General features: G+C 39.7%; 1 protein-coding gene across 1 annotated transcript; it reads left to right on the top strand.

Annotated features, from left to right (window-relative positions):
* The first annotated feature begins 7,516 nt into the window (after positions 1–7,516).
* On the top strand, positions 7,517–9,277 carry LOC139732068 (transmembrane protein 45B-like). The gene has a single exon (XM_071642944.1). The coding sequence runs from the start codon at positions 7,620–7,622 to the stop codon at positions 8,724–8,726; it is 1,107 nt and encodes a 368-aa protein (XP_071499045.1). The 5' UTR covers positions 7,517–7,619; the 3' UTR covers positions 8,727–9,277.
* Positions 9,278–14,916: the final 5,639 nt, after the last annotated feature.

The raw sequence follows: 14,916 nt of genomic DNA, 5'->3' as shown, positions 1-14,916 counted from the left end.
TGTGAAACAGGGCATAGATTAAGCTCCTTTATACTGCACGGAGATTTCCCACAACATCAATTATGGACTACAAATGTACATCATTACTGGAAATCCAGAAGAATGGTCTTTGGAACTAGTGAGTTGTTGAGATTACCTGGTAAATGTTCTCCTTTTTGTTAGTAAAATGAAAAAAAGGTCCCTGAGCTATAATCACCTTGTCAATCAAAATGTATATATTTTCTGAGGTAGATTTTTCACACCGTGTTGAGGTATGTCTCGTAATCTTGCGCCTGTTAGTCACCAAAAGTTATAGCAACCAGGTAAGGAACTCTTACCTTGATGATCCAGGAAATTTTGACCTCCACCACATTACCCTTACAAAGATGCTAATGTCTAAGCTGAGCAAACTGACAAATGTATTCAAAAAAAAAGATTAAAGGATAGATTCAACTTTCTCTGAAAAAAAATCCAAAGTTTCATTGCTTAAATTGCTGTCTCTGCAAAATTTCAAAGTCTGAAAGTGCATTCAAATTGTAAAACCTTTTTGGTTTTCATAAAGTATTCGATGAACAAGTGCTTGATAAATCCCTGATGTTGTAGTGCTCTTCTGCATTAAAATTCTTAGACCAATCTTTGCAAAAGTAATGGGCATAAATATTACCCCATCTATGGCAGGCTTTTGAAATCAAGTAAGACAAATTCTATACCCATCCAGTCCATATGAAAGCCAAGAGTGTGGAGAATTGATAATAGACGTACTAAAATCAGAAAATAAATGCCAAAGAACTTTATTAGGCTTTCATCTGAACAGGCTGCATAATTGAAGTGTCCATACACTGCGACAGTGAACTGTCTACTAGATAGCCATTTACATCTGGAGTGATTGCTCTAATTTGGTATGCTGTACCAGTACTTTCATTGTTTCACTGTATTGTGAACTCCATAGCTTCTATGGGAGGATTCTTTTTTTCCTCTACATCCTGCGGAAACGAGGTGATCGTATTGCACCAACATATATGCCATCATTATACTGTGCGTATTTCCTGTTTTCTGTCTGGAATACCACTCCTGACAAACTATCCACTGTCTGTATGTAAAATGTAATAGAGTTGATGCACAAAATGATGTACACATGTAGATCCTTGTTTGGAGTCGCAATGTTCATGTCAATTTTATAAGCGGGGGGGGGGGGTTCAAATGCTTCTGATTATAAGCAATGCTGCACACTGGCACTGGTCTGAAGGTCCCTGACCAGTAAAAATCACTGTCGGACCAGTAACTTTTTCAGGAATTTACCTGTATAAAATGAATAAAAAGGGTATCTACTGGTTCGACAGACAGGTTGGACCAGTAGAAGAAATGGGGTAGTGTGCAGCCCTGTTATAATAGTCACATTCAAAGTATTTTGTTACAGATACTACAGTATACAACCTGCACCCAAACAGTGTTGATATTTATTGCTTATGCATGTTGAATTTTATTTTGATTTGCTTGATATAATTTGTGAAGAAATATGATTGCAAGACTCTGCCACACAGGATGATGTAAGGACATCAGTGAAGATCATTACATTGGCTGATAAACAGAAGAGCATATTGTAGATGGTCATCAAAGTCAACACTCTAAAGCATCCAGTGTTCACTGTACCGTAAGTAAACATCATTAGACGCTGCATCATGAAAGCAAAACACTCGCATCTATTACAGGGTCCTTTCCTTTTTCTTCTTAAAGGGATCGTATAGTTTTGGTTGAGACCTAATTTCAGGTTTCTAACATTTTTTTGTGAGATAATGAGAAACCTCTTATGAAATATGAAAAAGCATGTAATTCTATGAGGAATTCAACGTTTACTTGACGAAAATTGGTTTTGAAATGGCTGAGATATCCAAAAAAGAGCGATTCTAATGAAGTGTGGGACTCACACTTTATTACCATCACTTTGTTTTACTTTGGTTTTGGATGTTTTAGTCATTCCAAACCCAATTTTCATCAAATAAACTTTGAATTACTCTTAAAATGGTATGCTCTGTACTATATTATAAGTGTTCTCTTGGTATCTCGCAAAAAGTTAAAAGCCCAATTCTCGTCTCCACCAATACTGTACTATCCCTTTAAAATTACCTCTCATCATTGCTTGTTCATTAAGCCATTTAGTATGGGAAGCAACTAAGGCGTGTATAAAGTCAAGGGGGAATAACAATGTCTGGAAGGCAAGAGGGTTAAAGTGGGATGTGGTCCTGTCAATTTTTTTGCAGGGAAGCATTTTTTTTTTCCAGGGGCGCAAGAGATCCATTCAGTGGGCTGCCATCACGTGTTATACAAAGTAGCTTTCATGTACAGTGTGTAGTACACCTTTGTACTATTTTTCTGTAGAAGTGTGCAAGACCTGTGGTCAATAAGTGTGCTGTTGTTGGAGTATGGCACAAATATTGCAGGGGCGGATCCAGGAATTCTGTAAAGGGGGGGGGGGGGGTAACTATTATTTTTGGAGCCACTTCCGGGTTTCATTTCATTTTTTTCTTTTTATTTCTTTTGTTTTTACCGATAAATAAAGGAGGGGGCGTGCGCCTCCTGCGCCCCCCTCTGGATCCACCACTGTATTGGGAGTGTGGACGGTGGTGTGAGATAGGGCAATTACCCACATCGCAAGTTGTGTACGAGCACAAGCAGTCACTTACAACTGTTGAATATTAACTTGATAGCACAAGTACAAGTGTATTTATAGCAAGAACTTGAAACAGACTTATGAACTCTGCCAATGAAAGTCTTTTTCTTTTAGTTGGGAAGTCAGCGGGGGTCAACCTTGCTGAAAAGGTTACCAATTATCATTTACGCTGTACATGGTAATTTTGTACATACGCCCCTTTGCATGGAAATGGAAGTCTGGCTGGTCATTGTTGGTGGGTGTGGCTGGGAGGGCCATGGTAACAAAGATGGGATATCACTCTTAGTCATCAGGCAGCACACAGTTCTTCATCTTGCTCCAGAGTTCATCATCAGAGATGATAGATGTTTCAGTGATGCTTTCTTGTCCAGGTTCATCATCTGTTGTGTCAGTTTAAGGGTGCTCTATGTCCGCTCTACCTTTTCAGCCGATTTCAGCTGTTCCTCTTTCAGTATTAAAGAAAGCACAGGACATTGATGAATTTATGTAAGACCCATTAAGGAAAATTGATATATTTCTTCATTTTTATCTTCTTTTTTTTTGGGGGGGGGGGGGTGGAGGTGGTTTAAAATTTGTAGCATTTTCGGCTAGGCTGACCCCCGGTGGATCCCATACCATTTTCACCTGGTTATTACTTTTGCAGGTATAACCCGTTTACCATTTTGCCAATCAAATGAACATGAACAAAAGATGCATATGAGAAACTAGGACTCAAGAGTCTGTGTTAGGTCATGTATGGTATGTCACATAAAATGGCTTGCCATGGTTGATGTCACACATGTGGTTGACATTTCATAGCTGTATTGAAAAGCATATCTAGATAATAATCCACAACACCATAGGGTTTTTGAATTCTCAGTGGCTGAATACAGTATCAAAAGGGCTTTTTACACTTGCAAGTTTTTACCTAGTCCTGTACCAACAGTGGGGCTAAGGGGGGGCCTTAGCCCCACCGTTGGTACCGGACTTTCCTTAGCCCACTTTCTGTTACACTTGTTTTTGCCAAAGTGGGCTAGCCCCACCGATAATCCCGCACTATCTGGCCCTGAAAAAAAGCAGGGTTAGAACCGCAATTGCGGTGCTAACCCCGCAATTTGCGGTGCCAATCAAGCAAGTGTAAACAGAACGAAGAAATAATCCGGGGCTAAGCGACGGAGACGAAGTCAGAAATGAGGTAATCAATTGCTGCCGGTGCGTGCATGTACTTGTACAGTGCACAGCGTAATCATGAATGTTCATGTGGTTTGGAAAGTATGGGACTAAGAAATACGAGTGTAAAAGGTCAGTTTTCTCTTTAGCCCAGGACAAGAGCCTAGTACGGGATTTATTGGCGAGTGTAAAAAGCTGAAAAAATTGGTACGGGAGTAAGGATAGTCCTGGGTCAGAGAAAGTACAGGGTTAAGAAGCACAAGTGTAAAAAGGGCTAAACCATAGTATTGTTTGTTTAACCTTGGAGTCCAAGAAACTCCTATTCTGTGGTTTCATGTATATTTTTATCATCATTTTTGTCGTCCTTTGCTAGTATTTCATGAGATAGAATTAAAACTTCCCTTTCTTTTGAGCCTTACTGTAGTCAACTACCATTGTTTGTTTTCACCGGAGAATTGTTAGAAGCATTTGTATCCCTGCTCGTAACTGATATCTGAATTGGCATGTGGTGGTAAAAGATTGAAATTACTGTTTCAGTATGAATTTTGATCCTTTATTTTGTGCAGATTTAAAGCACTCAACCAGGTCCATCTAATCCTATACTGCAGTACAGGATATGCAGTAAAATTCAAATAAAATTTATCAAAATTCAATATCATCAAGAGTTGCCAATTTGATGAGTTTCTGATAAAGATTTCTGCAGTAAAATCACCCAAAAGCTTGTCTTTAAAAGGGTGCAGAATATGCAAATATACCTGTATGATTCTAGATGTATATGGATTGAATAACCAAAGCTAAAGTTTTATATTTTGGGTCAGAATAATCGAGGAAAATCTCCTTGTTTGTTCATAGTGAGCCTCATAACATTTGTATATCAAATCAATTAGTATTGTCAACACTGTTAACATACTATACACCTTAACAAGCCAACATTGGTGCTGTTCTTTCACCCCTGCTTGTCACTTCTGTGTGCATTGCACCCTACTCCAAAGATTAATCTGATTTCAGATTATCTGATTTCAGATTTTTTTTTTACTCTGCCCAAAACCCACTTTTGAGACCTTTTGGCAATTCAGATGCATTTTGATGTTCACAGTTTAATGTACTTCGGACTTTTTTTTTCATAAAGTTTAAGATATTTTCTTATTGTTTTTTCCTTCAAGTACTATCACACTCCTGTTTATAACAGGATGCTCTAAACAGTACAGTGCGTCATCTGTAGCAGACTGGTGATTGCCACCAAACTTTGACAACAGATGTGAGATTGACAAGTACTTATGAATATGGTCTGAAAACAATCCTCCTAAAATAAACCGTACGTGTCACGTGTATGTTAGCTGAGCCATAATCCTCTGACTTCTTTCTGCTTACTGATTTTGTTGTGCTATCAAAGCTACTGAGCATTGAAGTCACATTGCATGTAATTTGATTTGATGAAAGGGCATATGTATGAATACATATAAGTAAATGAATACAACTGAATTTATGTTTGTTCTTCTATGTGTCTCTTTGATCATAAAAGATAGATAGCTAGACAGATAGCTATATAGTTATGGAGATGTAGAGAAAAATAGATGAATATATGATACACATATACACAATATATATATATATAATATATATATATATATATATATATATATATATATATATATATTATGAGAAAGAGAGAGAGAAGGGAGATGTAATCACACGGAAAGTGGGTACAGTGGAAGGTTGAATTGTTTATTTTTATTGCACTATTTTGTTATAATTTTCAGAATTTGTCATGGAAATGGAAATAACATTCAAGTTATGTCAGTTCATAGAGTTATCTTTGCCAAGAATGATGAAGCTCTGCAAGCATTCTTGTTATAGATATCATATACACGTAATACATATCAAGCGGTTTGTGTATGTGTTTGTTTAACCGAATACTGATATCTGTACGCCGAACATATTCAGCGAGTCTAATTTTTCGCGAATCGGAACTTCCCGATGATTTCGCGAGTGGTTAAAATCGCGATCGTGCAGCGCGGTATGTACGGTGTAAAATGTATGCGTGCACTTCACATTCATGCCGGGATCAGGGTAAATTTTTTTTTTTCGCGTGTTTTTAAATTCGCGAATAGCACGCGCCTCGCGAAATTCGCGACAATAAAAACCTCGCGAAATATTCGACATACACAATAGTCGGTTGATCGTTAATGATTTTGTCGGGGTGTTGAGATTTAGATTGCCTTGAAATCGTTTATCCTACACAATAGTAATAGGTTGGCGGAGAGTGTCAGCATTATGCCATCTGTTTTCTTGCTGTAACAGGGCGTTGAAAGAAACTTCACCGTCCAGCTGTAATCAGCCTATTAACTGTATCGGAGTATTGTAGGTCTACCTGTTAACTATTAAGTGCATTCTTTGTAGAGTTTTACCGGCTAACAATGCTGTGTGCGACATATGTATCACAATAATTATATTACCTTTCCCGATGCGGCATACCTAATCGCAAAGATTACCTCAGCGTATTATTCTGAATGGTGTGGAAATATCTAACCCATTCAGTGTCAGGAACTTCCAGTGGACAGTGTGTACATTGCTGTGGGGTTTTTGTGTGCCACTAGCGTTAATAGCATGCAGATAGCTATTATACCCGTTTAATTTACCGTTAAGTACTGTTTGGCTGAGTTTGCAACTCGGTCCATGAATGGGGGTTAAAATGTCCGATATTCACTGTCGGCCCTAAGAGCCAGTCCTAATATAATGGTCGCTGAACGATCACAACTGAAGCGGTCATTGTCTTCTGGTAGCCTATATAGCAGAGCTTGTACCGAACTAGGGTAATGAGACCGTTAATATACAATTATGAGCACCACTTCATTATGAAAAACCATGGGACCTATATATCGCATGCTCTCATGTCAATAGAGAAGTGAACCTCCCTATTTAATTGGAATGGGCGCCAAAATGAATCCAATTACTCGAATCGCACGCAATATTTACTTTATGCTCTGCCGGGCGTGCTGTTATCGCTTCGTTTTTCGACAATCATTAACAGCTGGGTCAGGACAAATAGAACAATTGATCTACGATCCCTTCACCGTGTTGCGCGTTATCGATTTCAGCACCAACGAAATTTTTCTTTAAACCAGTTGGGGGAAATATACTCGTTGCAAAGAATTTTCAAGCCTTTCATTTCAACTAGCGTTGGTCTCTACGGTTTTGTATTCATAATTAGTTGGTGTGAGGCTTGGAATCGTAATGGACTTCAGCTGACAACATATTCCGCTGAATGTGGCCAAATTTTCCTCCTTGCAGTCGGATGTGATCGGAAATCCTTTAATTTGTGCAGTCAATTATTTGGTGTGGATATATCGTGTCACATTGCGATTTGTTGTGACTCTGCAGCAGATCACGGAACTTGTGTGTGTGAAACATAAATTGTTGTGCATACTGGAACGCATTGTACAACGAAAGAACTTCTGTCAAGTTCGCTCGCCGCCGTACTTTGTGTTGTGATACATTGAAGTGATTTTTACATTCCGTTCATGCTTTTTTGACACTTTGGTGTAGGCTACATCAGCGGGCAATTTGCATCGTATTTGTGCAGCAACACATCTTCATTTGTTGTTGATATAGAAAACACGTGATTATAACTTTCCTGTTTAGTGGCGTTCTATATCTTAGGCATGAAGGAGGAAGTTGTTCGCAAATCAGGATATACTTTCTGGACTGAAATTCTGTAGACGTGGAGGGTCACGTGAATAGTTCACTTTGCTTGCTGTATACAAAGCTAGATGAAAAAGCAAGCTTGAAAACGTGCATCTGATACACGATTCTTACACTCAAAATGGGTACATTTCTAGGGCATATTCTACCCGGAACGTTTTTCTTCATCTACGGGCTCTTCTATATGGTACGTGATGCGTTCAGTACCATAGCGATAGGTGAGAGAAGGCATCCAGCGAATCATTCGAGAACTGGTTGTCCCGACACACGAGATCAAGGGGAACTTCACCACGGACAAACCTATTTGGCTCTTTGTGAAGAAAATGGTTCGTGGGAGAGTTTCGATTTTGAATCCGCCGAAGATGAGACCACTTTGTTTTCGCGCGATCCCGCGAAACACTTCGCGCTCTCGCAGAAGTCTAGCGCAGACGACCTTGATGAACAACACGACCTTGATGAACAACACGAAGATCCTGCCGACAGAGCTGACGATCAGGATTCCGCAGGTGAGGACAAAAGGAATAGTTTCCGAGACATATCCGTCAATCATGCAAGGAAGTGTATGAAATTGAGAGATATCTATACGAATGTCACGGTGATCGAAGGCGTCCTGAAGATCATGTGCGCTGTCATCGGCGCCCTGGGCGAACTCTGGTGGGGAGGATGGTATATGTTCAGCCCGAGAACGGGCGAGTTCACCAACGCCAACAACTGGCAGCACGCCACCATGTTTATGTTCTTTGCTGTGAGCGGCGTGGCGGATATCACTTTGCAGACATGCGCTCGTCAGAATGCAACTTTAAACTGCGAGAAGATTTTTCTTTCCCTGGCGTTCTGGACCGAGGCTCTCCTGTTCCACTTTCACACGGGGGGCCGCGACGACCTGGACGTGCACATCCACTCGCTGTTAGTTGGCGCCGTCTTACTGTGCGCTATCGGCTCGGGCCTGGAGCCGTGGTGCTATCACCCCTCCTCCCCGTCTGTTCGGCGTCTATGGGTAGGTGCGACTACTCTCCAGGGCACATGGTTTTGGCAGATCGCTTTCGTCCTCTATAATCCATGGCGAGATGTAAATTCACCGTCGCCATGGAAACCGTCCGGAACTGACAGCATCATGATGCTGACGACGACGTTTGCTTGGCACCTCCTGTTTGTACTCGTAATATTTCTAATCATCAAACTCATAATAAGACGTTGCTCCAAACTCAACTGCTGTAGGTATTCGTAGCACATTCCTTAAAAACAGTAGTTCATCATCTTTACTGTGTTTTTTTTTTCGACGTAGTATCAATCCTATCAAAGTCTCCAGACATTCTAAAACTATAGCAAAGTGCAATTCTGAATGTAGGTCCTAAGTGCTCTTGTTTGCTTTCAAAGAACATTTTTTAGATGAAGTTTCGAAGTAAAGTCGTTTGTCTAGAAGTTGGCCCTGCTCGTCTTTTAGTGATTAGGTTACACTGATCGGAAGAGGATGATTATGATAAACACCAATGGCAGTTGGAACGGATCTACATTGGTTAAGTTATTTCTATAATCTATTTTCATCGTATTCCAACTTATTCTAGGAAGAAATGTAATGTTCTTTGCTCTCCCGTATAATGTCCATCGGCATGAACAATTAATATTACAGAGTTGGGCTTCTACTATACTCAGTACTCATCCCGGGATAGTTCCAATTATACCAAGGAGCTGCCGAAAGGGATTGATACTTCAAGGTTCAAGTATTGCACAGGATGGTAATGGCAAGTTGTGCCGTGCAACCTTAAATGGATGGTACAGTGTTGGTGGAGATGAGAATTGGGCTTTCAACTTTTTGCAAGATACCAAGCAAACACTTATGATATAGTACAGAGCACATCATTTTACGAGGAATTCAAAGTTTATTTGATCAAAATCGGGTTTGGAATGGCTGAAACATCCTAAAACAAAGTAAAACGATCGTAATAAAGTGTGGGTCCCACACTTTATTAGAATCGCTCTTTTTTGGATATCTCGGCCATTTCAAAACTAATTTTCATCAAATAAACGTTGAATTCCTCGTAGAATTACATGCTCTTTCATATTTCATAAGAGGTTTCTTATATCTCACACACACACAAAAAAAAATGTTAAAAACCTGAAATTACGTCTCAACCAAAACAGTACGATCCCTTTAACATCGACAGCGCTGTTATTCCCAGGAATTCTGTCAAAATTATTGTCAGGTACTTTTTTGTGCTCCTTGGTCAAGAGGGAGTGTTGTATTTGTAATGATATTTGATTATATTGTTGGGGAGAATATAGTGATTACCATGGTGAAGTTCTTTTAGAATGTTAGAAAAAACAAGAAAGAAAAAAATAATGACTGGAAGGATAACAAAAACGACTTCCACATAGGATATGATTACATGAACTGAATTTATTTACATAACGACCAAACTCAGATGTAAATGTAGCTTCGATCAAATACATACAAACAAAAAATAATATGTCATGAATATATTAAGTACATTGTGGTGTTCACGAGAAACAAAAAAAAAAGTGTGTGTGTGTGTGGGTGTGTGTGTGCTTGTAAGGTACAGAAAGAGCAAATGTGATGGGGGTGTAAACATTGACCCTTGACCCAACAAATCACGAGCGCAACCCCCCCATGCGCACGCGCACACACACACATACACACACACACACACACACATTCCGCGGCCCCTATACTGTAAAGGAAAAGACCCCCGAGGACAATTACCCCCCCCCCCCCCCCCCCTTAGTGATAATGTTAGTGGTGAGAGTATAAAGATTAGGGTTAGGTTTTTTTTTTTTTAGAGTTTGGGTTCGGGGTAGGATTAGGTTCAGGATTAGGATTAGGATTGGGGCTAGGGTCAGGGGAAAGGTCTGGGCTATTGTCCAGGCAGGGAGTAATCGCTCTAGAACCGTCTTACCATGATACTACTTTACTGAAATAAACGGGGGGGGGGGGTGTTGGTGATAAGAATAACCAGAAACAACAGCTCTGACGAAATGATAGATTGTACATGGTTCACTTTTCATAGTTTTTTTTTGTTTGTTTGTTTTTGTTTTTGTTTTAACAGAATGCACCTTACTCGGAGGCTTAGCACGCTTTCCTTTGAATTCAACTATTCAAGGAGACTTGTTTTGGTGTGGATTATACATGTAAGAACACGTATAGGGTCTACGTTGGATGGAATCGTAATCTTTCTCTTTCAGCACGTACCAGTTTGAGCAGTAAAGCACCCCACCCCCTTCAAATACCAGGACATGAGTGAAACAGGTTGATTTACTTGGATATGAAACACGAACGATATTGAATATTTCATGTATTTTACAGTATCATTTATTGATTCTTCCAACACTTGTCTGTATACCAATTTTGCCCTAAACTGGTGGAAAATCTGTACATCGTGAAGAGTGGGACTAGCGTCCTCTTCTGTCCAAGTACGGGCAATCACTTGCGCCAAGGGTAAACGTTGATAGAGATAATGATGTCTAGAGCTTGTTCAGATGAATGTTCATAGACAACTCATCTCTTCTCTTTTTCAGAAATTCAACGCCATACTCCCTTCGAGTTCTTTTTTTTTTGGGGGGGTGGCAGAGGTGAGGCGAATAGTGGCAATGTGAAGATGTAGCAGTAGTAATGTATATTTTTTTGTTCGTTTAGTATGTGTTTTTTTTTGTGTTCGACTGCCTTATTTGAAGTATGTGAGCCAATGCAATCCATAGTACACACACACACACACACACACACACACACACAAAATGCGAAACCCACATCAGAGTGGCTTCTAATAGCAAAATATTTCTTCCTGTCGTTGTTGAATCCTATAGGTTTGTTTGTTTTTTCCACATTTTTTTTTTCTTTTTATCCAGTCATCTGGAAGCGATAGAATTGTCAAAATTCATTTACATTTCAGGATCTTTCTAATCCTGTCCCGAGATAACTGTTCAAAAATCTTTTTCGGGTATTTAGGTATTAATATCTTGAACCACCCGTCCACCCAAGTAGGTTTGAGGCCTCGCTGAGATATTTTAAACCAACCTTCCATCTCACTACTCGTAAGAGGGGATTACCGTAAGAGGGTGTATATGGAAAGGATTAGATTTTTGAAAATTGCCTGATGTTTTACTATCAGCAATCTTTGCTTTGTGAAATTTGCTAAAGTGGTTACATCACTATAATCCCGCATTGCCGGGAACCCATTTTCACACCTTTATGAAGAGAGGCATTGCAGTTGTAAAGCAATCATAAGATATCATAGACTGATCAGTATGGTGTTACATCCACCGAGCTCAAAACCCACGAGCCATACGGCCCACGAGGTAGACATTGAAAAAAAGGGGTTCATAAGCCAAACATCAACGAGTCATATACAGTCCACGAGTCATACAGCCCACGAGCTGGGCACCAAGTAAAACAGACCCATGAGCTAGACACTATTACATAAGCAAATAAGGCCCATGAGCTCGACACTAGGCAAATAAAGTCCACTAGCTCGACATTTGTCATACAGCCGCGTCATGGGCCTTGTTTGCCTAATGTCGAGCTCATGGGCCTTGTTTGCTGGTATCTAGCTTGTGGACCGTAATAGCTCATGGGCCTATTTCAGTTCATGTCGAGCCCATGGGCCTTGTTCACTTAGTGTGTAGCTCGTGGCTGTATGACTCGTGATCTGTGCGAGCTGTATAACTCGTGGGCTGTATGACTCGTGGGTGTCGAACCAGTGACGTGCACCCATCAATATAAGGACGTTCTGTTCTCGAGAATGCACTAGACTTTCGTGTACAAGCGTATTTGGTTTTGTTTTGTTGTGTGTGTGTGTGTGTGTGTGTGTTGTTTTTGTTTTTTTAGTGTTTTTTTTAATGCTTGCCTGGTCCATGAACTCGCTAGTACTCTCGTGCAATATTCATCGTGCTGCGCGAATACTGCAGTGTCCCTGAAAGCAGTTGTCATGGAAACTCTAGACGGCGCTGTAAAAGCTTTTGCCCCTGAAATGTCGGTGCTGAAAGCTAGACGGAAATAGACGTTGCACTAGAGGCAAAACGATGACAGTACGCCATTAGGTTGTTTTTAAAGAAAAAAAAAACCTTGAAATATTAAAAATGCCAATGTTACGTCGTTTAAATGATTTGATGTATAAGAGCTATACTTTCTACACAAAAACACATTCACATTTATAAACACACATGCGTGCGCGCGCACACATATTGAATTATATACATACATACACACATTATATAATATACAATATGTGTGTAAATGTAATCATATTCATTGAGATATTCAGCATCACCATAATTGTCATGGTGGCAAAATACGATTGAACTGAAAATTTGAAGGACAGTTGGTATTTCACTTTGTAACAATGCATTGTTCATATCTGAACTTGTCTTTTTGTCCATTTCTCCTCACAACCTGTTTTGATATGTATCTGATATCAATACGGCAGGTAAAAAATACACTAAACACAACGTTTCCGTTGAGGAGCGATGCTATATTAAATCGACAAAACACTGTGAAGAAAGTGAATTGACTGTGAGCATATAGATTGCCAATTATTTTAGGGCATTTTAATTCCGTGCAGTCCGAGCGTGGGGTGTCATACGAATGCCCATGATTATGAATTTTTAAAGCATAGGTCTCGGGGCTGTGTGTGTGTGTGTGTGTGGGGGGGGGGGGGGGGGGGTGACTGGAGCTGTTGAAGCACACTTCCTCACACACATACATACACATACACACACACCCACGCATTTCGGGTTCAATATTAAACCTGCAATAAAAGCCTTTCAACAAAATCAAATTACTGTCAATTTATGCAGAGGTGAATATTGTCCTCAGTTAGTCACTGCACATTCATTGCGCAGTAAGGTTATAAAATTAGCAGCGTCACTGTTGCTTCACTACCATGATGTTACCAACGCGAACTATCTCCCATAATATATTTGTGTGCGAGCAATTTAATTCCCATGCAACTGGCAAAACGTTTTGTGTCAATGAAAGCGTTCAGCAGGTCACGTATATTGCACTAGAATCTTTTGCGAATTTGTCTTTAAAGTTTGATTCAAAATTTCTGACGAATACTAGTCCCATTCAAGTTTCGTTGGGTTTTGATTGTGATCATTCAACACAGCTTTATCTATTAAACAAAACACTAAGCCATCTTGAAACTCGATCATCTCTGAGTCTAAAGATGCCAGAACTATATAGCCCCTTTTCCCCATGCAGTTACAGCCATTATGTCTGCTTCATTTGTAAGCTAGTCACCCCCTTATACATCCACACCCACACACACACACACACACGCACACACACACACACACACACACAAACGCACACACACACACACATGCATATTATGATAGTCAAAATTAAATCTTAAATCTTTATCCCTAAAGTGGGGCCAGTGACGTATCAACTCCATAACCGTCCGCCATAATAATGAGCGCTTCCTCGCAATGTATGCACTGGCAAAGTAGACACAAAAAGTATTTGTGAAACATGGTCTGATGTCTCCATTCACTCGCATTCAATGACATGATTCATTTAAAGAGCAATTCCACACACTGTTCATGTTAGCTGTGATATGCAGAATGGTATATAGAATTTTCATTAATTAAAATCGCATATGAAATTTAGAAATCGAAAAACTAAAAAGTGCTGGAAATTTCACCAAGCTTTGAAGTTGCAATTATATCACCATTTCACAACTCTTCCATACTATGTGCACATTGATATCACGTCTCTCTTTTTTTATCCTGGTGTTTGGCTTACAATCTAGCAACTGAAAAGTAACCCCTTTTCACTTTCAAGCGTTGCTCGATTATCACAAAACCTCAGCATTTAATGCGAAGGATACAATTTATTTGTATGCGGGATTGTTTTATATACTCTATTATTGAGGCCAATCACTAGAACACTGTGTGTAATGTTCTTCAAGAGACATGTAACTCTTTTAATACTAGACACGGCAACGGTATGTTTTGGGCCAAAAGAATATACTTTATTGACGACACTAATAGATATTTAAACATGGGGACGGTTGAGTGCAGAAGGCGATTGCTGTATTTCAAGTATTGCATTTCGATATCATTGCGCATGCCTGATTGTGCTAAACCAGATAATATACATAGTGCATATGACAGTTACTTATTGAAACATCCGAGATTCATGCTAATTGTATACCAGGACCCCGTTTTATCAAAAGGTCTAATCGATTATAAATTTCCTTACCACACAGGTTGCCACAGACTTATGACAGAAATGAATTATATAATCAATTGTAACTGTTCATAAAACAGGGCCCAGGGCTCGACATTAGCGGTGGTCCAGTGGGACTCAAAATTGTTTACAAGAATTTGCAACTAAGATTCTTGTAAACAAAGCCTTACATAACAATCTACAAAGCATCGACGATTTATAGAAAATATAT

This window comes from Diadema antillarum, unplaced genomic scaffold, assembly GCF_040938485.1.
Source record: "Diadema antillarum isolate AM-2024a unplaced genomic scaffold, OU_Dant_1.0 seq00000398_RagTag, whole genome shotgun sequence".
In the NCBI taxonomy this organism is placed as follows: domain Eukaryota; kingdom Metazoa; phylum Echinodermata; class Echinoidea; order Diadematoida; family Diadematidae; genus Diadema; species Diadema antillarum.
Note: the sequence above shows the minus strand (reverse complement) of the source record. Positions and strands in the feature narration are given on the sequence as shown.

What these genes read in the sequence shown, in the direction of transcription:
- LOC139732068 (XM_071642944.1), top strand. Translation starts at nt 7,620, where the DNA reads ATGGGTACATTTCTAGGGCATATTCTACCCGGAACGTTTTTCTTCATC.